The sequence below is a fragment of the Bufo bufo genome, chromosome 7 (genome assembly GCF_905171765.1).
Source record: "Bufo bufo chromosome 7, aBufBuf1.1, whole genome shotgun sequence".
NCBI lineage: Eukaryota > Metazoa > Chordata > Amphibia > Anura > Bufonidae > Bufo > Bufo bufo.
In genome coordinates this window covers 225,165,984-225,186,300 of record NC_053395.1, presented here as the reverse complement: position 1 = coordinate 225,186,300, position 20,317 = coordinate 225,165,984, and the positions used below count along the sequence as shown (strand labels likewise).

The 20,317-nt window shown below is 46.3% G+C and overlaps 1 protein-coding gene across 1 annotated transcript in view; it reads left to right on the top strand.

Annotated features, from left to right (window-relative positions):
• SMARCAL1 (SWI/SNF related, matrix associated, actin dependent regulator of chromatin, subfamily a like 1) overlaps positions 1-13,461 on the top strand; it is a 36,407-nt gene extending 22,946 nt beyond the window's left edge. Inside the window, exons 11-18 of the mRNA XM_040439428.1 lie at positions 1,103-1,243; positions 1,317-1,535; positions 3,025-3,095; positions 4,293-4,395; positions 4,660-4,842; positions 8,276-8,376; positions 8,541-8,637; positions 13,080-13,461. Of these exons, the coding sequence (XP_040295362.1) occupies positions 1,103-1,243; positions 1,317-1,535; positions 3,025-3,095; positions 4,293-4,395; positions 4,660-4,842; positions 8,276-8,376; positions 8,541-8,637; positions 13,080-13,247 (1,083 nt within the window). The 3' untranslated portion in view covers positions 13,248-13,461. The remainder of the gene's footprint in view (positions 1-1,102; positions 1,244-1,316; positions 1,536-3,024; positions 3,096-4,292; positions 4,396-4,659; positions 4,843-8,275; positions 8,377-8,540; positions 8,638-13,079) is intronic.
• Positions 13,462-20,317: the final 6,856 nt, after the last annotated feature.

The following is a 20,317-nucleotide window of genomic DNA, read 5'->3' as shown; positions in this document are numbered from 1 at the left end:
TATTATTTTCCCTTCTAACCATGTTATAATGGAAAATACTAAAATATACAGAATACCTAACCCAAACCCAAACTTCAGTGAAGAAGTCCGGGTTCGGGTCTGGGTACCACGCGAGTGCAAAACGCATTGCAACCGCGCGATAAAAACTGAACATCGGAACGCAATCGCAGTCTAAACTGTCTCGCACAATTTTCCCTGATCCGGACACACGCGTCTGCAAGGGGCCTAACACATTACCTTTATTTCCATGAAAAGCAGATGGTTGTCACTGGGGCCATTTATCACATCATTGTAGAGTGGAGAGTTCAGCAACTTCCTGATATACTCCATTTCTCAACCTTTTTCAAGAGCTCTGCTTGCCACTAGTGAATAGGCACCTTCTTGTTTACATCTGCCCGCTCACACAGAAAACAGGAGAACGCAAATAGTGGCTGAGGGTTTGCTAGCAGAGATTTTAAAACCGGCCAGGAAATGAAACCCAAAGAGGGTCATTTATCAAGCTGAAATCCTGCTAAATTAGGCACATTTCAGGTGCAGATTGAGGCTTCTCCCCGCTCACGCCAGGTCTAAAAAAAAAGGGGGCGTGGGTGGGGAAGGGGACGAGCCGGCCTAGAAAAAGGGTTAAATGTAAGACGGCTCGGAAGCTGGCTTGCGGCGGTGGAACCGCCAAAGCTATGTAGAGGCCGGCAACTCTTCATAACTATGGCAGATCCACCGCCAGCTATAAGGCTTTATTAAGACCAGCGTCTAAAACGTCAGTCTTAATAATTGACCCCCATAGTCTACGGTTTCAAAATTGCGTAAATCACAAAACCTCTGACACTTAAACTGAAATGTATATCTGTTTCTGGTAAAGCTGGGTGAGAAACCAATATGGCCGCCATTGCCACTGTTAAAGGGGTTGTCGCCTGTCAGCTTTCCTACAATACGGAGCCTGCTGCCTTCTTTAGTTTGTACAATATGTGTCTGGAAAAGCTGAGTGACGACCAGTATGGCTGCCATTACTGCCCCAACACTCCTGACTGGCAGAAGAGGACACTGCGAGGGTTAATATTAACCCCTTCTCCAGCGGGTTGGGTCAACACTGTCTTGTTTGTGGCAGAATGCGAAGAGAGTCATCCTGCTGTCGGGCACTCCGGCCATGTCCAGGCCCGCCGAGCTGTACACCCAGATCGCCGCTGTTAGACCCAACTCTTTCCCCCGTTTCCACGACTTTGGAGTCCGTTACTGTGACGCTAAACAGGTAAGTGTCATGTGACCCGGTAAAAGTGCGGATATCTGTGATCGGGGAATGTAAAATGTCTTCTCCTATCCAGATGCCGTGGGGCTGGGATTACTCCGGGTCCTCGAATATGAATGAGCTGAAGCTCCTGCTGGAAGAATCCCTAATGATTAGACGACTCAAGTCTGAGGTCCTCTCCCAGCTGCCCGCCAAACAGCGCAAAATGGTGGTCATCGCGCCCGAGGGCATCAATGCGAAGACGAAAGCCGCGTTAGCTGCAGCGGCTAAAGAGATGGCGCAAGGCTTCAAAAGCGTGAGTTACGACTGATACACCAAGCGTCCAGTCCGCAACATGTGCTACAAAATGTGGAACGGTATAGAAAGTGCTTTAAAACCTATGCAGATCTCACTGTCTCCATGGTAACAGACTACAAACAGGCCCTGTGTAGTCAAATCCGGCAGCCAACTCCCTTCTTTTTTCATCTCTCCTGCACTTCTACATTCACTGGTTATGCAGTAGGGGAGAGATATAATGGGAGGACACAAGATCAAACTACGCAGGGTCTGTTTGCTGTGCGGAGACACCTAGCTCTGCGTTGGAGCTGTATACAGAAAAAGGTAGACTACCACATGCCGAACTAGTGGACTTCCACTTTTATACACTACTCGCAAAAAGTTACGGATGTTTAGCCTTCGGGTGAAATTTATGCAAAATGTAAAAAGTTCCTGCTCCAGTGATTATGATTTCATGAAAGTAGAAGCAGCAATGGTGATTTCCTCATCTGAAACAATGTATCGAAACAAAAACTGACCCCAGTGCTGGGTATACCGCCACAAAATGTCAGTGTCTCAAGAACTTGTCATGTTGCCTTGAGCATCAATTACAGCTGGACGACGTAGACGCTCCCTGGCACGTGCAAGACGATGACGCCTGTGCCTGGTGGTGCGGTCAGGGACCTTAGCAGGTCATCTAGCTCGCGGACCACGCTGATGTAAACGTTTTCGAATGGTCTGACATGACACTTGGGTGCCTCTCACCTTCCTTTAAATGTGCCTGGAGTTGTGTGACATTCATGATCCGGTCCCGCAGGGCATTGCACACAATGAAGCGGTCATCAGTGTGCGATGTGAGCAGAGGACGTCCACTTCTCTGCCCTTCTGTGACTCTTCCAGTCTCTCTGTATCTCTGATACAACCTGCTGATGACATTCTGTGACACTCTCAGCTCAGTGGCCACTTCCCTCTGAGAACATCCCGCTTGATGAAACCTCGCAATGGCGAAGTACTTACTGTTCATCAATTGTTAGGTGTTGTCTTGGTCTCATGATGTCAAAATGTGAACGGCATGATGAGGAGGACTGTTTAAATACCAATTCTAATTGAACCAGGACATTTATTGGGCGATTCGTGGATAAAACACCTGTTGTAAATTTGCCGTTAAGCTCCTTGTTAGAAAACAGCAAGTTGTGCAAAAAGTACTGAAACATTGAAGAGTTGGACATGTGCATTCAGAAGTTTAGAGAAGGTCACATTAAGTTCACCTGTAAAGGTCAGAGGGCATTTTAGGTTCCTCCTTAAATTTCACCCACAAGCTAAATATCCCTTACTTTTTGTGAGTAGTGTATGTGCCTGCAGTATAGTCTACACATCTCCTGCTTCTTCCTGGGAAGTGGCGCATCAGGAGGGGGCACCCCCTGTCGGCAGCTCTCCACCTGAGACGGTATTGACTTTTTTTTTTTTATATATATCGCAGAGATTACAGCAGCTCCCCAGTAATGTCTGTTATATGTTCCTTATTACAGAAAGTCCAAGAGAAAGAAGCTCTTCTCCTGTTCTACAACAGAACTGCCGAAGCCAAGATCCGATCTGTAATGTGAGTGACTTTTCAGCGGGCGCTGTATCTAATGCAAGGGAGGAGGGGACAGATACATTTCTCTACATCAGATTAACATACAGACCCTGGTGAAAGGATAGCACTACCCAGGATAAGTAACGTGTGTATGCAGTGACTCCACCAGCAGAATAGTGAGTGCAGCTCTGGAGTATAATACAGGATGTAACTCAGGATAAGTAATGTATGTACACAGTGACTCCACCAGCAGAATAGTGAGTACAGCTCTGGAGTATAATACAGGATGTAACTCAGGATCATTACAGGATAAGTAATGTAATGTATGTACACAGTGACTCCATCAGCAGAATAGTGAGTGCAGCTCTGGAGTATAATACAGGATGTAACTCAGGATCATTACAGGATAAGTAATGTAATGTATGTACACAGTGACTCCACCAGCAGAATAGTGAGTGCAGCTCTGGAGTATAATGCAGGATGTAACTCAGGATCAGTACAGGATAAGTAATGTAATGTATGTACACAGTGATTGCACCAGCAGAATAGTGAGTGCAGCTCTGGAGTATAATACAGGATGTAACTCAGGATCAGTACAGGATAAGTAATGTATGTACACAGTGACTGCACCAGCAGAATAGTGAGTGCAGCTCTGGAGTATAATACAGAATGTAACTCAGGATCAGTACAGGATAAGTACTGTAATGTATGTACACAGTGACTCCACCAGCAGAATAGTGAGTGCAGCTCTGGAGTATAATACAGGATGTAGCTCAGGATCAGTACAGGATAAGTAATGTATGTACACAGTGACTGCACCAGCAGAATAGTGAGTGCAGCTCTGGAGTATAATACAGGTTGTAACTCAGGATCAGTACAGGATAAGTAATGTATATACACAGTGACTGCACCAGCAGAATAGTGAGTACAGCTCTGGAGTATAATACAGGATGTAACTCGGGATCAGTACAGGATAAGTAATGTCTGTACACAGTGACTGCACCAGCAGAATAGTGAGTGCAGCTCTGGAGTATAATACAGGATGTAGCTCAGGATCAGTACAGGATAAGTAATGTATGTACACAGTGACTGCACCAGCAGAATAGTGAGTGCAGCTCTGGAGTATAATATAGGATGTAATGCAGATTAATTGTGTATGTAACCTGTGGTACATCTTGTGGATATCTGGGGATAATTATTGTCTTCCTTGGACATCTGCAGAGAATACATCCTGGATCTGCTGGAGAGCGGCCGAGAGAAGTTCCTGGTGTTTGCTCATCACAAGTTGGTCCTGGACAATGTCTGTGAAGAGCTGGGGAAAAAGGTGACCCGAGTCTCTGCTCTGTTCTGTTAGTCGGCGTGCAGGCATGGCATTATTTCTGGGACTTGTATAGTGACCCATGATTTTCAGTTGCCCTACGTGTAAAATACAACATACTGAGAACAAGGCCTCACTCGTCAGTGCAGAAATAAAGTTTTACCTTATGGAATGTCCAGATTTGTCTGTATGTGAATGAACGGTCTGCACCGTTACGAGCCGTACGTTCCAGTTCTGCACTAATCCCGGCCACATGTTCATTTCTTGTAGAACGTTGGATTTATCCGTATCGATGGAACCACCCCCTCAGCCGATCGCCAAGCTCTCTGCCAAAAATTCCAGTTTTCAGAGAAGAGCTGTGTCGCTGTATTGTCCATCACGGCTGCCAACATGGGGCTGACCCTGTCCTCAGCAGACTTGGTGGTGTTTGCAGAGCTGTTCTGGAACCCGGGGGTGAGCCTCGTCCTTTTATTTTTTGTAGAATTGCAGTGGATGGGGCGGCTGGAGAACCCCGGACCATGGGCCTGTGCACGCGACTTTGCGCTATTTCCTATGAGTAAAATGTGAAGTATCTATTAAGATTGCATAGATGCCTGATCGACGGGGGTCCAACCAATCCTAAGAATTCGCCACTAGAGTCTGTGGGGGAATGGCTGACTTTCCTCATCTCCTACGGACTACCTTGGGGAGTGACCGGGCACATATGGCTGGGATAAGGGAACACGACATCCCACTTCTCAGGAGGTATCAGCGTTTGCCTGACTTTCTGTGTAATATAGTGGAGCTTTCCTGCAACCTGAAACTATTAACCCTTGCTGTACTGTGCGGCCTGACTGCTCTCCCCCCGACTATACTTTGCCAGTGCTCACGTTTAGCATGTATGCGGAGAAAGCCCCTGACATACATGTTACATGCGAGTGTCTGCTTGGTCTACATCGGCCAGTATACAAGAATATATTATTAATAATGTTGAGCTCCGCTGTTCTGGTCGAACGTTTTTTTCAGTTGGTCAGGATTTGTCTTTAATCCCTTAATGACCACCCACCTTCTTCTGAAGGCGCACAAGTCTGCAGTAACGTCTTCTGACATTTCTGCTTTACAGGGGTTTTCCACTTTGTTTTAACTGATGATCTATCCTCTGGATGGATCATCAGCTTCTGATCGGCGGGGGTGCGGGACCCCCGCCGATCAGCTGTTTGAGAAGGCAGCGGCGCTCCAGCAGCGCCGCGGCCTTCTTACCGTTTACCGCCGGCCCAGTGACGTCACGACTAGTATCAACTAGTGTGGGCGGGGCTAAGCTCCATTCAAGTGAACAGAGCTTAGCCCCGCCCAGGCCAGTTAATACAAGTGGTGACGTCAGTGGGCCGGCGGTAAACAGTGAGAAGGCCGCGGCGCTACTAGAGCGCCGCTGCCTTCTCAAACAGCTGATCGGCGGGGGTCCCGGGGGTCAGACCCCCGCCGATCAGATGCTGATGATCTATTCAGAGGACAGATCATCAGTTAAAACAAACTGCAGAACCCCTTTAAATTCTGATCGGTGGGGGTCCGACACACGAGACCCCTGCCGATTAGCTTTTTGAGAAGGCTTCTGTACTAACAGTAGCACCGCGGCCTTCTCCAGCTTTCCCTAGGCCGGTGACGACACTTCATTTGTCACGTGGCCTAGGAGCAGCTCTGCCCCCTTGAAGTGAATATGGCTGAGCGCCATACTAAGTACAGCCACTATACAATGTACGGCGCTGTGATTGGTAAGCAGGGAGAAGGCTGCGGCACTCACAGGAGCGCGGGGGCCCCGGGTGTGAGGATAGGTCATCAGTATTTAAATGGGTTGTCCAGGTTCAGAGCTGAACCCGGACACAATCCGATCTGCACTCATTCGCCATGAATGAGTGGCGCATCGGAGCTTTTTACTCTCTGATGCGCCCCCTTGCCCTGAGCTGAATCGCGCGGGACAACGGCCCTAATGTGCGGTCTTTAACGCTGCCTTAGCCTGTAAACAGGGCAGTGCCAAGGACCACCCATTAGCGCCAGTGATGTCATCAGGCTCACTGCTAGGCGGAAGCCTGCGCCTAGCTTACCCATGCAGAGCCCAGTACGTCACCAGATCGCAAGCGATTCAGCTCAGGGCAAGGGGGAGCATCACAGCGTAAAAAGCTCCTATGCGCCACTCATTCATGGTAAATGGGTGCAGATTGGGTTCAGCTCTGAGCCCAGACAACCCCTTTAAGTCTCGGAAAACCCCTTTAACGCTCCTGCAGTCCATCAAGGGCCAGGCAGAGACAGCCAGGGACCCGAGGAGACAACCACTTCATAGTGAATAGTGTTAGCAGTTATGTCGCTGCCTCCATTGGGCCCGGCCATCCTGTGAATAACGGGTGTTCCACGGCAGACCCTGATCGGCGGTTCTGACACCACGGGGGTGGTCTTCCCTGTCCACCCAACACCATACATATCCTGTGTCAAAAATTGCTAAAGAGTGTTGTGCCCTTTATGGCGGAAGCACTGGTCATTAAGAGGTTAAAACTACAGATAAAACAGAATCGCACCTCTGTCCTTGGGCAGCAATAAAATGAGCTCCCGCTGCTGAAGGGGAAGGCCAGTAAATCAGCACCTAATTATTCGTAAGCCTGGCGACTTCCAGGAATCGTGGCCGCGTCCTCGCCTCTACTCGCTGTGGTGCAGAACCAATCAGCCTCATGTTGTTGTAAATTGCGTCTCGCGTCGGCTCTTCACCTCCTTTCACCTGTCTGAAGAGTGCGGGGGTGGGGTGTTCTCTCCCGGTAATCCATCTCACAGTCGTTCCAAGAATTTTACATTTCCAAAATCCGGTCCCCTTGTAACCCACACATTTCCTGTAGGCGGATGCTGAACTTAGATATGAAGAGGCTTAGGTAGAGAGAAGCCGAAAATGTCAAGTCCTTGAGTTGTCCCCTTCAGTCAGACTCTTATATCCGGCTGGAAGAAAGTTGGGTGGTATGCAATGTGACTGCCCTGAAGGGGTTGTCACCCAGCTTTCCCAGCAGCCACAGTCCAAGTAAAGTTGCACGACATTTATGCAGCATGGAGGCCACGCCCTGCGCAGTGACGGTGTGCTCCCTTACCGTAAGTGACGGGAAGCTGAACGATCACTGCTTGCGCTGGAGAGGGACCACTAGACCCCCATATGAAGAATTAGGCTACTTTCACACTTGCGGCAGAGGATTCCTACAGGCAGTTACGTCGCCCTAGACCATCAGGAGTTTGACATTAACCCTTTTCTGTCCTAGACCACCAGGTATTTTGGCATGAACTATTTATCTGCCCTAGACCATCAGGGATACTGACATTATAACCTTTTTTGCATTAGACTTTTTTTTTTTTTAACCCCATAGCAGCAAGGATTTGGGCATTAACACCTTGTCTGCCACGCCAGGGATACTGGTAATAGCCCCTTCTTTGCACAAGAACCCCGAGGATGCTACCAGGCATTTGGAAATTAACCCTTTCCCTTCCCTAGACCACCACAGATTTGAGAAATAACCATTTCTCCGCCCTAGACCCCAGAGAAACTGGAGTTGAACCCTTCTTTGCGCTAGACCACAGGGATGTGGACATTAACCTTCTCTGCCCTAAACCACCAAGCATGCAGATATTAACTATTTCACTGCCCTAGACCTCCAGGGCTTGTGTCTAACTTCTTTACTGCCCTAGAGCTCAGGGATGTTACTATAATCCGATAAAGGGGTATTCCGGTTTCAGGAGGAAACGCATGAGATCCAGCTACAGTAAGCAAGTGATCATTGCTTATCTGGAAGCTCCCGTAGATAAAAGAATTTATGGATAATCAGATTAAAAATACTGACTGTATACTCAATGTTTTTCGAACTTTATAAATCTTTTTTTGTAGGTTTTGATTCAAGCAGAAGATCGGGTCCACAGAATAGGACAGACCAGCTCCGTGAATATTCACTACCTGGTGGCAAAAGGAACAGCGGACGACTACTTGTGGTAAAAAGGCGTAAAAAAAAAATCTATGGATAAAAATAAAAGGCCAGATCCGTTATTATTTTCAGGGCTACAATCACTTTTTGTCGTAGCCATCTCCATTGTTACCGATAGTTATAGTATGATGTTGCTTTAGACTGAGCTCTGATTTTCCTGCTTTTCAACAGGCCGATGATTCAGGAAAAGATCAAGATCTTGGGCCAGGCGGGTCTGTCGGAGGCGAACTTCTCAGAAACAACAGAAGCCGCTGACTTTTTCTATAAGGTCAGAAGAGAGCTCCCATCTACACATGACTATACTGTGTCCGATCTGTCAGCAGTCCTGAGGACCTTGTATTACAGGACCAGCTATGTACATGTGATATAAAAGGGGTTGTCTGCTTTCAGGAAGAAACCGGACAAAACATGGGGTCCTTCTGCAAAAAGAACTGAGAATTACCGTATCTTTCGCTTTTTAAGATGCACTTTTTTCTCTCCGAAAGTGGTGGAAAAAAAGCAGTACGTCTTATAAAGTGGATAGTAATGAGCGCTTTCATTATGGAGACACTCTTTAGTGTGCAGGAGGTGCAGGGAGCGGTGAGTATCGCACCACTAGCCCTGGCTGTACTCGCCGCTCCCTGGTCTGTGCTGTATCCTGACTGCGTATAGGGTCAGAACGTAGTGCATGTAGGCGTGCGCTATGAGCTGACACTCTTTACGAAATCGGGGAGCGGAGAGTACAGGAAGAGTGTGCCGTCTGGAGCAGGAGAGGTCTGATAAAGATGGGGTGATCTGATCTGCGGTTTGAGAAAGATTGGGGGTCTGATGAAAAATATATATTTTTTTTTATTTGCAGCTGGACTCTGTTAAGCGGGCTGCGCTGTTGTCATGACGACAACACGCGTCTGCTGCAGCCAATCACTTGCCTCGGCAGTGTACCAAAGAGGCCAATGATCGGCTGCAGCAGTGACCTCACGTGTTGTCAATGTGATGTCACCTCTGCAGCCAGGTAAACAGAGCCTGGCTGGGAGAAGTGGAGCGGTGGCGGTATCAGATAAGGAATGCTCAGTTCTTTCTGCGTAAGGATCCCTTGTGTTGTTCGGTTTCCTCCTGGCACCCCCTTTAACAAATCTCCCCTACATGATGCAGACATTTTCCTGCACAAAAATTGACCTGTACTGCAGATTCTTAAATCTGAAACCTGTGAATTTCACCCCTTTCAATATAGACAGGAAAAATCTGCAGAAAAGTCTGCATTCTGTACATGCGGATTCTGCAATAATAAAAGCAGTGTTTGCAGCTAACCGGAAAGGGGTCTACACTGCAGCTAACCGGAAAGGGGTCGTCAGACAAAAGGAGAACTGTTGTTTCGCAGGTGTAAAATAAAAGTTTTAGGGCTCTTTCACACTTGCGTTGTCCGGATCCGGCATGTACTCCACTTGCCGGAATTACACTCCGGATCCGGAAAAACGCAAGTGTACTGAAAGCATTTGAAGACGGAACCGTCTTCCAAATGCTTTCAGTGTTACTATGGCACCCAGGACGCTATTAAAGTCCTGGTTGCCATAGTAGGAGCGGGGAGCGGTATACTTACAGTCCGTGCGGCTCCCGGGGCGCTCCAGAATGACGTCAGAGCGCCCCATGCGCATGGATGACGTGTCTATGCGATCACGTGATCCATGCGCTTGGGGCGCCCTGACGTCACTCTGGAGCGCCCGGGGAGCCGCACGGACGGTAAGTACACTGCTCCCCCGCTCCCCGCTACACTTACCATGGCTGTCAGGACTTTAGCGTCCCGACAGCCATGGTAACCACTCTGAAAAAGCTAAATGTCGGCTCCGGCAATGCGCCGAAACGACGTTTAGCTTAAGGCCGGATCCGGATCAATGCCTTCCAATGGGCATTAATTCCGGATCCGGCCTTGCGGCAAGTGTTCAGGATTTTTGGCCGGAGCAAAAAGCGCAGCATGCTGCAGTATTTTCTCCGGCCAAAAAACGTTCCGGTCCGGAACTGAAGACATCCTGATGCATCCTGAACGGATTTCTCTCCATTCAGAATGCATTAGGATAATCCTGATCAGGATTCTTCCGGCATAGAGTCCCGACGACTGAACTCTATGCCGGAAGACAATAACGCAGGTGTGAAAGAGCCCTTAGTCGTATACAGCGTAAACTGGCAGCAGCAGTTTTGTGTTTCAGCTGGTAGAGAGCTCTTCCTTCCCTGTGTTGGGGACTTATATGACGCGGGATGTCCGAGTAGCGCAGTTTAGTACTGCCAAACATTTATCAAACTGGTGTAAAGTAGAACTGGTTTATTTGCCCCATAGCAACCAATCAGATTCCACCTTTCATTTTTGACAGCTCCTTTGGAAAATAAAAGGTGCAATCTGATTGGTTGCTGTGGGCATCTCAGCCAGTTCTACTTTGCACCAGTTTGATAAATGACCCCCATAGTATTTTCTTCCATCGTACCTGCCTGCTTGTTTTGAGCCTTACTGACAGCGTTTTTCTTCCTTTTTTTCATCGTCGCGTTCCAAGAGCTATAACTTTTTTTTCTTTTTTTCATCTATATAGGGCTTGTTTTTTGCGGGACAAGTTGTAGTTTTTAATGGCGCCATTTTGGGGTACACATAACTTTCTGATTAGCTTTTATTAACTATTTCTGGGAGGGAGATGGGGAAAAACAGCAATCCTGCCACTGCATTTTTACGTTATAAATTTTACAGCGTTCATTTTTTGGTATAAATAACATAATATCTTTATTCTCTAGGTCAGTACGATTACTGACATACCAAATAGATGTAGTTTTTTTGTTTTTTTTACATTTTACTACTTTTTTGCAATAAAACCCCTTTATTTTAAAAGAAAAAAATGTTTTTGCATTACTGCTTCCCAAGACCCATAACTTTTTAATTTTTCTTTCTATGGAGTTGTGTGAGGTCTTGATTCTTGCGGGACGACTTGTATTTTTCATTGGTATCATTTTGGAGTAAATGGCGCTTCTTGATCGCTTGTTATTACGTTTTTTTCGGTGGCAACTAAGAATAAATTAGCAATTCTGTCTTTTTTATTATTATTTTTTTTTACGGCGTTTACCATAGTGGATAATTTACATGATATTTATGTAGTCCAGGCCGTTACGGACTCGGCAATGCCAAACATATGGAGAAGATTTATTTATTTTTTGCAATTTTTTTTTCATTGAAAAGCGTATTTTTTGCATTTTTTTTAATGGGATTTTTTTTATTGAATAAATGTTTTGTTTTTTTTACTTTTTTTTTGCTACTTAATAGTCCCACAAGGGGACTATAACGGACAGCTTTTTGATTGCTTTTAAAATGCAATGCTCTATCCCTATAGTGCATTGCATTTTAATGGCAATGCTATTCTAACATTGACCAGCAGGCTGCGCCAGAGAGGCGCAGCCTGCTGGAAATTACTGAAGGCTGGTCTGGGGCCTACATCAGACCCCAGGCAGCCTTCACCTGCCGGTGGGAGACAGAGGGAGACCGATAAATTATAAACCATTGATGGAGCAGTGCGCCCTCCCTCCCCCTAGTATCAGTATCATTGGTGGCGCAGTGCGCCCTCCCTCCTCTCCCCTTAGTATTATAAATTACAAACCATTGGTGGCGCAGTGCTCCCTCCCCACCCCCAGTATCAGTATCATTGGTGGCGCAGTGTGCCCCCACCCCCCAGTATCAGTATCATTGGTGGTGCAGTCTGCCCCCCCCCCCCCCCAGTATTATAAATTATAAACCATTGGTGGTGCAGTGCGCCCTCCCTCCTCTTCCCCCCCCCCCCCTCAGTATTAGTATCATTGGTGGCGCCCCCCTTGTTGTTATATTCATTGGTGGCAGTGGCCACAGGGTCCCCTCCCCTCCTCTTCATTAGTCGCAGTGGCAGATTACACTGCTGGGGCTCCAATCGGTTACCATGGCAGCCAGGAAGCTACTGAAGCCCTAGTTATTAAATAAAAAGTAAAAAAAACCACCAAAACAATAAAAAAAATTAACATATTACATATCGCCACGCCCGAAAAAGTGTGAACTATTAAAATATTAAAAAATATTTCCTCTGCGGTGAACACCCTAACAGAAAAAAAACAAAAAAACTATTTGCAATTTTTTGTCACCTTGTCCCCCACAAAAAATAGCATAGGACTGTTCTATTAGCCAGACGTTCCATAAATAATGGAATGCACGCGGCTTTTTTGGTGTGTTTTATTTTTTTCGCGTGGTATCAAATGGTATCGAGTATCGCAATACTTTTTTATGGTATCGAAATCTAATCAAAATTTTGGTATCGTGACAACCCTATGTCAGACTCTAGGATCTTTTTGTCTGTATGTCGGTATGCTACATGCTTTATGTATATCGTTTTAGGGTGCATTCACACGACCGTATAAATGGATCCGCATCCGTTTCGCAATTTTGTGGAACGGGTGCGGACCCATTCATTTCAATGGGGCCACAAAAGATGCGGACAGCACACCGTGTGCTGTCCGCATCCGTTGCTCCGTACCGCGGCACCGCAAAAAATACGGAGCGTGTCCTATTCTTGTCTATATAGGCATTCTCTATATAGCACCGGCCATGTGCAGTCCGCAAAATGCGGAACGCACGCGGCCGGTATCTGTGTTTTGCGGATCCGCAAATTTGTGGACTTCAAAACACTTACGGTTGTGTGAATGCACCCTAATTCTCACCTAATGTGGTATTTACTACAGGACCCCAAACAGAAGACCATATATGACCTATTCCAGAGGTCGTTTTCAGGGGACGGGGCGGCGGATGACGCAGATGAAGCTCTGCTGCTCGAGGCCTGTGAAGAGTTTGACCAAGAAATTCAAGAAGGAAATCTGTGTAAGAAAAGGAAAATAGAGGACTACTTCTGAACCTGGAAGCTTCACTGTACAGCGACATGAAATGTTATTTTTGTAGTCTTATTTTGTTAATATTTCATAATTAAAGATAAATAATTACCCTTTTATCCTCTCATTTACATATTACTGAGTTCTGGTACTAAAAACACCACACGTCCAGTATACTGCAAATAACTGCAGGGTATATCCGCCTCTGAACAACGTTTTCCAGATTATATAAAAAGTGGCGTTATTGTGTACATACATACATTACTTATCCTGTACTGATGCTGAGTTACATCCTGTATTATACTCCAGAGCTGCACTCACTATTCTGCTGGTGCAGTCACTGTGTACATACATTACATTACTTATCCTGTACTGATCCTGAGTTACATCCTGTATTATACTCCAGAGCTGCACTCACTATTCTGCTGGTGCAGTCACTGTGTACATACATTACATTACTTATCCTGTACCGATCCTAAGTTACATCCTGTATTATACTCCAGAGCTGCACTCACTATTCTGCTGGTGCAGTCACTGTGTACATACATTACATTACTTATCCTGTACTGATCCTGAGTTACATCCTGTATTATACTCCAGAGCTGCACTCACTATTCTGCTGGTGCAGTCACTGTGTACATACATTACATTACTTATCCTGTACTGATCCTGAGTTACATCCAGTATTATACTCCAGAGCTGCACTCACTATTCTGCTGGTGCAGTCACTGTGTACATACATTACATTACTTATCCTGTACTGACCCTGAGTTACATCCTGCATTATATTCCAGAGCTGCACTCACTATTCTGCTGGTGCAGTCACTGTGTACATACATTACTTATCCTGTACTGATGCTGAGTTACATCCTGTATTATACTCCAGAGCTGCACTCACTATTCTGCTGGTGCAGTCACTGTGTACATACATTACTTATCCTGTACTGATGCTGAGTTACATCCGGTATTATACTCCAGAGCTGCACTCACTATTCTGCTGGTGCAGTCACTGTGTACATACATTACTTATCCTGTACTGATGCTGAGTTACATCCTGTATTATACTCCAGAGCTGCACTCACTATTCTGCTGGTGCAGTCACTGTGTCCATACATTACTTATCCTGTACTGAACCGGAGTTACATCCTGTATTATACTCCAGAGCTGCACTCACTATTCTGCTGGTGCAGTCACTGTGTACATACATTAGTTATCCTGTACTGATCCCGAGTTACATCCTGTATTATACTCCAGAGCTGCACTCACTATTCTGCTGGTGGAGTCACTGTGTACATACATTACATTACTTATCCTGTACTGATCCTGAGTTACATCCTGTATTATACTCCAGAGCTGCACTCACTATTCTGCTGGTGGAGTCACTGTGTACATACATTACTTATCCTGTACTGATCCTGAGTTACATCCTATATTATCCTCCAGAGCTGCACTCACTATTCTGCTGGTGAAGTCACTGTGTACATACATACAATACTTATCCTGTACTGATCCTGAGTTACATCCTGTATTATACTCCAGAGCTGCACTCACTATTCTGCTGGTGCAGTCACTGTGTACATACATTACTTATCCTGTACTGATCCTGAGTTACATCCTGTATTATACGCCAGAGCTGCACTCTCTATTCTGCTGGTGCAGTCACTGTGTACATACATTACTTATCCTGTACTGATCCTGAGTTACATCCTGTATTATACTCCAGAGCTGTACTCACTATTCTGCTGGTGGAGTCACTGTGTACATACATTACTTATCCTGTACTGATCCTGAGTTACATCCTGCATTATACTCCAGAGCTGCATTCACTATTCTGCTGCTGCAGTCACTGTGTACATACATTACTGATCCTGAGTTACATCCTGTATTATACTCCAGAGCTGCACTCACTATTCTGCTGGTGCAGTCACTGTGTACATACATTACTGATCCTGTACTGATCCTGAGTTACATCCTGTATTATACTCCAGAGCTGCACTCACTATTCTGCTGGTGCAGTCACTGTGTACATACATTACTTATCCTGTACTGATCCTGAGTTACATCCTGTATTATACTCCAGAGCTGCACTCACTATTCTGCTGGTGCAGTCACTGTGTACATACATTACTTATCCTGTACTGATCCTGAGTTACATCCTGTATTATACTCCAGAGCTGTACTCACTATTCTGCTGGTGGAGTCACTGTGTACATACATTACTTATCCTGTACTGATCCTGAGTTACATCCTGCATTATACTCCAGAGCTGCATTCACTATTCTGCTGCTGCAGTCACTGTGTACATACATTACTGATCCTGAGTTACATCCTGTATTATACTCCAGAGCTGCACTCACTATTCTGCTGGTGCAGTCACTGTGTACATACATTACTGATCCTGTACTGATCCTGAGTTACATCCTGTATTATACTCCAGAGCTGCACTCACTATTCTGCTGGTGCAGTCACTGTGTACATACATTACTTATCCTGTACTGATCCTGAGTTACATCCTGTATTATACTCCAGAGCTGCACTCACTATTCTGCTGGTGCAGTCACTGTGTACATACATTACTTATCCTGTACTGATCCTGAGTTACATCCTGTATTATACTCCAGAGCTGTGTACACAGATGACTTGTTGGTCTTGTATAAAATCTCTCTGCATCCCCTGCTTGTTCAGTGTCTGTACATTGCTTGCTCGGGTGATTTGTATTTTTAGTGTTGCCATCTTTATACCAGGCACTTTACTACGCCCGTTTTTTTTTACCTTTCATGGTCTCGGACTTCTCGTTCAGTACCTCGCCCTTTGTCTTTTTTAATTCTCAGATTTTTACTGCAGAAAGAAAATTGTTAATAAAAACATTAACAGAATTGCTGGTTTTCTTCATCCTGCTAAAACAATGCCTTCTACAGCTCTGCCAGAATATGGCGAAAAATGATATATATATTTTTTAATGTGTTTTTATTGTGTGGGAGAAGTAAAATGGAGAAACCTGTTGCTGCCGTAATCCCACAGCCTTAGGCCTCCTGCACACGACCGTTTGTTTTTCTTTCTGTTTACGTGCTGTTTTTTTGCGTTACGTATACGGAACCAAACAATGTACTCTGTACACATTCCATTTCCGTATTTCCGTTCTGTTGAAAGATAGAACATGTCCTATTATTGCCCACAAATCACGTTCCGTGGCTTCCTTAAAGTCAATGGGTCCGAGAAAAAAAAACGGAACACATACGGAATGTACTCCGTATGTCTTCCGTATCCGTTTCGTTTTTGCAGAACCATCTATTGAAAATGTTATACCCAGCCCAAATTTTTCTATGTAATTATAATTACTGTATACTGTATATGCCATACGGAAAAACGGAACGGAAACAAAAAAAACGGATCCGTGAAAAACGTTTCGCAAAACCCTGAAAAAGCCATACGGTCGTGTGCAGGAGGCCTTAGGGTGTAGGAACCTCAGAACTCATTATTCTGGCCGCACATTTAAAAAAAGGTGTCATTATTTTCTCTTATTCCCGCCCAAAAAGTTAATAAATTAGAAGTGCCCCAGTTGGTGGCATGAAAAATAGAACTCATCCTGCAAAAGACGAGCCCGACCCATCGGCGTAAATGGAGAACTTGCACTAGTGTATATAGCAGTTTTTTATTTGCGTGTGAAATTGAAGTGCACGAACTTAGCGACGCACGGATCAGCCTGATGTCATGAGAATAGACCGCAGCAGGAACGCCAGGAGCCGCCTCCGATTTCCACAGCAAGTGCGACAGAGATTTTGCTTTCAGTTTTAGTTTAAAGGGATTTTCTGAAACTTTTCAACAGAAGGCCTTTATTCAGGATAGGTCATCAGTATCTGATGGGTGGGGGTCCGACACCCAGGGCCCCCGCTGATCAGCTGTTTGGTGCTCCTGTGTGGGCCGCGCACAGCGCCGTACATTGTGTAGTGCTGCGTCTAGGTCATGTGACCGATGAACGTGTCGTCACTCAGCCTAGGGAAAGCAGAGAGTGCTGTGGCGCTAAACAGCTGATCAGACGGGTCCCGGGCAGGGGTGGGTTTCCTACTCATCGGCGGACACGCGGCGTCACAGCGCATGTTTACATATACATACACAGTACACGCACATAAATACACCATATACAGGTGAAACTCGAAAAATTTTAATAGTGTAAAGTTCATTTATTTCAGTAATGCAACTTAGGGCTCTTTCACACCTGCGTTCTTTTCTTCCGGCATAGAGTTCCGTCGTCGGGACTCTATGCCGGAAGAATCCTGATCAGGATTATCCTAATGCATTCTGAATGGAGAGAAATCTGTTCAGGATGCATCAGGACGTCTTCAGTTCCGGAACGGAACGTTTTTTGGCCGGAGAAAATACCGCAGCATGCTGCGCTTTTTGCTCCGGCCAAAAATCCTGAAGACTTGCCGCAAGGCCGGATCCGGAATTAATGCCCATTGAAAGGCATTAATCCGGATCCGGCCTTAAGCTAAACGTCGTTTCGGCGCATTACCGGATCCGACGTTTAGCTTTTTCTGAATGGTTACCATGGCTTCCAGGACGCTAAAGACCTGGCAGCCATGGTAAAGTGTAGTGGGGAGCGGAGGAGCAGTATACTTGCCGTCCGTGCGGCTCCCCGGGCGCTCCAGAGTGACGTCAGGGCGCCCCACGCTCATGGATGACGTGTCGCATGGATCACGTCATCCATGCACATGGGGCGCTCTGACGTCATTCTGGAGCGCCCCGGGAGCCGCACGGACTGTAAGTATACTGCTCCCCCGCTCCCCGCTCCTTCTATGGCAACCAGGACCTTAATAACGTCTTCAAATGCTTTCAGTTCACTTGTGGTGTTACGGATCCGGCGGGCACCTCCGGCAAATGGAGTACACGCCGGATCCGGACAACGCAAGTGTGAAAGAGCCCTTAAAGAGGACCTTTCACTAGAAAGGAAAATCTAAACTAAGCATACAGCCATGGAGAGCGGCGCCGAGGGATCCCCCTGCACTTACTGTTATCCCCGGGCGCCGCTCCGTTCTCCCGGTATACGCTCCAGTATCTTCATATGTTCGGCTCCACCCAGGGGAACCTGCCGGCGTCTCTTTCTCCCATGCTGTAGCGCTGGCCAATCGCTGAATGAGACGCCGGCAGGTTCCCCTGGGTGGAGCCAAACATATGAAGATACTGGAGCGTATACCGGGAGAACGGAGCGGCGCCCGGGGATAACAGTAAGTGCAGGGGGATCCCTTGGCGCCGCTCTCCATGTATGTATGCTTAGTTTAGATTTTCTATTCTAGTGAAAGGTCCTCTTTAAAAGGTGAAACTAACACATGAGACTCATTACAGGCGAAGCGAGATATTTCAAGCCTTCATTTGTTATAATTTGGATGATTATGGCTTATGATGTTTTGAGGTCCCCTTTGCGCAGGGGGTATGGATTAATTAGCTGACTAGAGGGTGACACTTTGAGCCGAGAATATTGAACCTTTTCACAAAATTCCAATTTTAATTTGCATTACTGAAGTGAATGAACTTTTGCATGACATTCTAATTTTTTGAGTTTCACCTGTACACGGTACACACCACACACACATATACACCATGTACACGGTACACACACACATATACAGAACCCAAATGCTTCAGAACTCATTGGACGGCGCTTCACAGTGCAGATGGACAATGACCCAAAGCATACTGCAAAAGCAACCAAAGAGTTTTTTAAGGGAAAGAAGTGGAATGTTCTGCAATGGCCAAGTCAATCCCCGGACCTGAATCCGATTGAGCTGCATTTCACTTGCTGAAGACAAAACTGAAGGGAAAATGCCCCAAGAACAAGCAGGAACTGAAGACAGTTGCAGTAGAGGCCTGGCAGAGCATCACCAGGGATGAAACCCAGCGTCTGGTGATGTCTACGCGTTCCAGACTTCAGGCTGTAATTGACTGCAAAGGATTTGCAACCAAGTATAAAAAAGTGAAAGTTTTATTTATGATTATTATTCTGTCCCATTACTTTTGGTTCCTTAACAAGTAGGAGGCACATATGCAAACTGCTGTAATTCCTGCACCGTTCACCTGATCTGGATGTAAATACCCTCAAATTACAGCTGACAGTCTGCAGGTAAAGCACATCTTGTTCGTTTCATTTCAGATCCATTGTGGTGGTGAATAGAGCCAAACATGTTAGAATTGTGTCAATGTCCCAATATTTATGGACCTGACTATATATACACACACACACATACACTGCTCAAAAAAAATAAAGGGAACACTTAAACAACACAATGTAACTCCAAGTCAATCACACTTCTGTGAAATCAAACTGTCCACTTAGGAAGCAACACTGAGTGACAATCAATTTCACATGCTGTTGTGCAAATGGGATAGACAACAGGTGGAAATTATAGGCAATTAGCAAGACACCCCCAATAAAGGAGTGGTTCTGCAGGTGGTGACCACAGACCACTTCTCAGTTCCTATGCTTCCTGGCTGATGTTTTGGTCACTTTTGAATGCTGGCAGTGCTTTCACTCTAGTGGTAGCATGAGACGGAGTCTACAACCCACACAAGTGGCTCAGGTAGTGCAGCTTATCCAGGATGGCACATCAATGCGAGCTGTGGCAAGAAGGTTTGCGGTGTCTGTCAGCGCAGTGTCCAGAGCATGGAGGCGCTACCAGGAGACAGGCCAGTACATCAGGAGACGTGGAGGAGGCCGTAGGAGGGCAACAACCCAGCAGCAGGACCGCTACCTCCGCCTTTGTGCAAGGAGGAACAGGAGGAGCACTGCCAGTGCCCTGCAAAATGACCTCCAGCAGGCCACAAATGTGCATGTGTCTGCTCAAACGGTCAGAAACAGACTCTATGAGGGCCCGACGTCCACAGGTGGGGGTTGTGCTTACAGCCCAACACCGTGCAGAACGTTTGGCAGTTGCCAGAGAACACCAATATTGGCAAATTCGCCACTGGCGCCCTGTGCTCTTCACAGATGAAAGCAGGTTCACACTGAGCACATGTGACAGAGTCTTGAGACGCCGTGGAGAACGTTCTGCTGCCTGCAACATCCTCCAGCATGACCGGTTTGGCATTGGGTCAGTAAT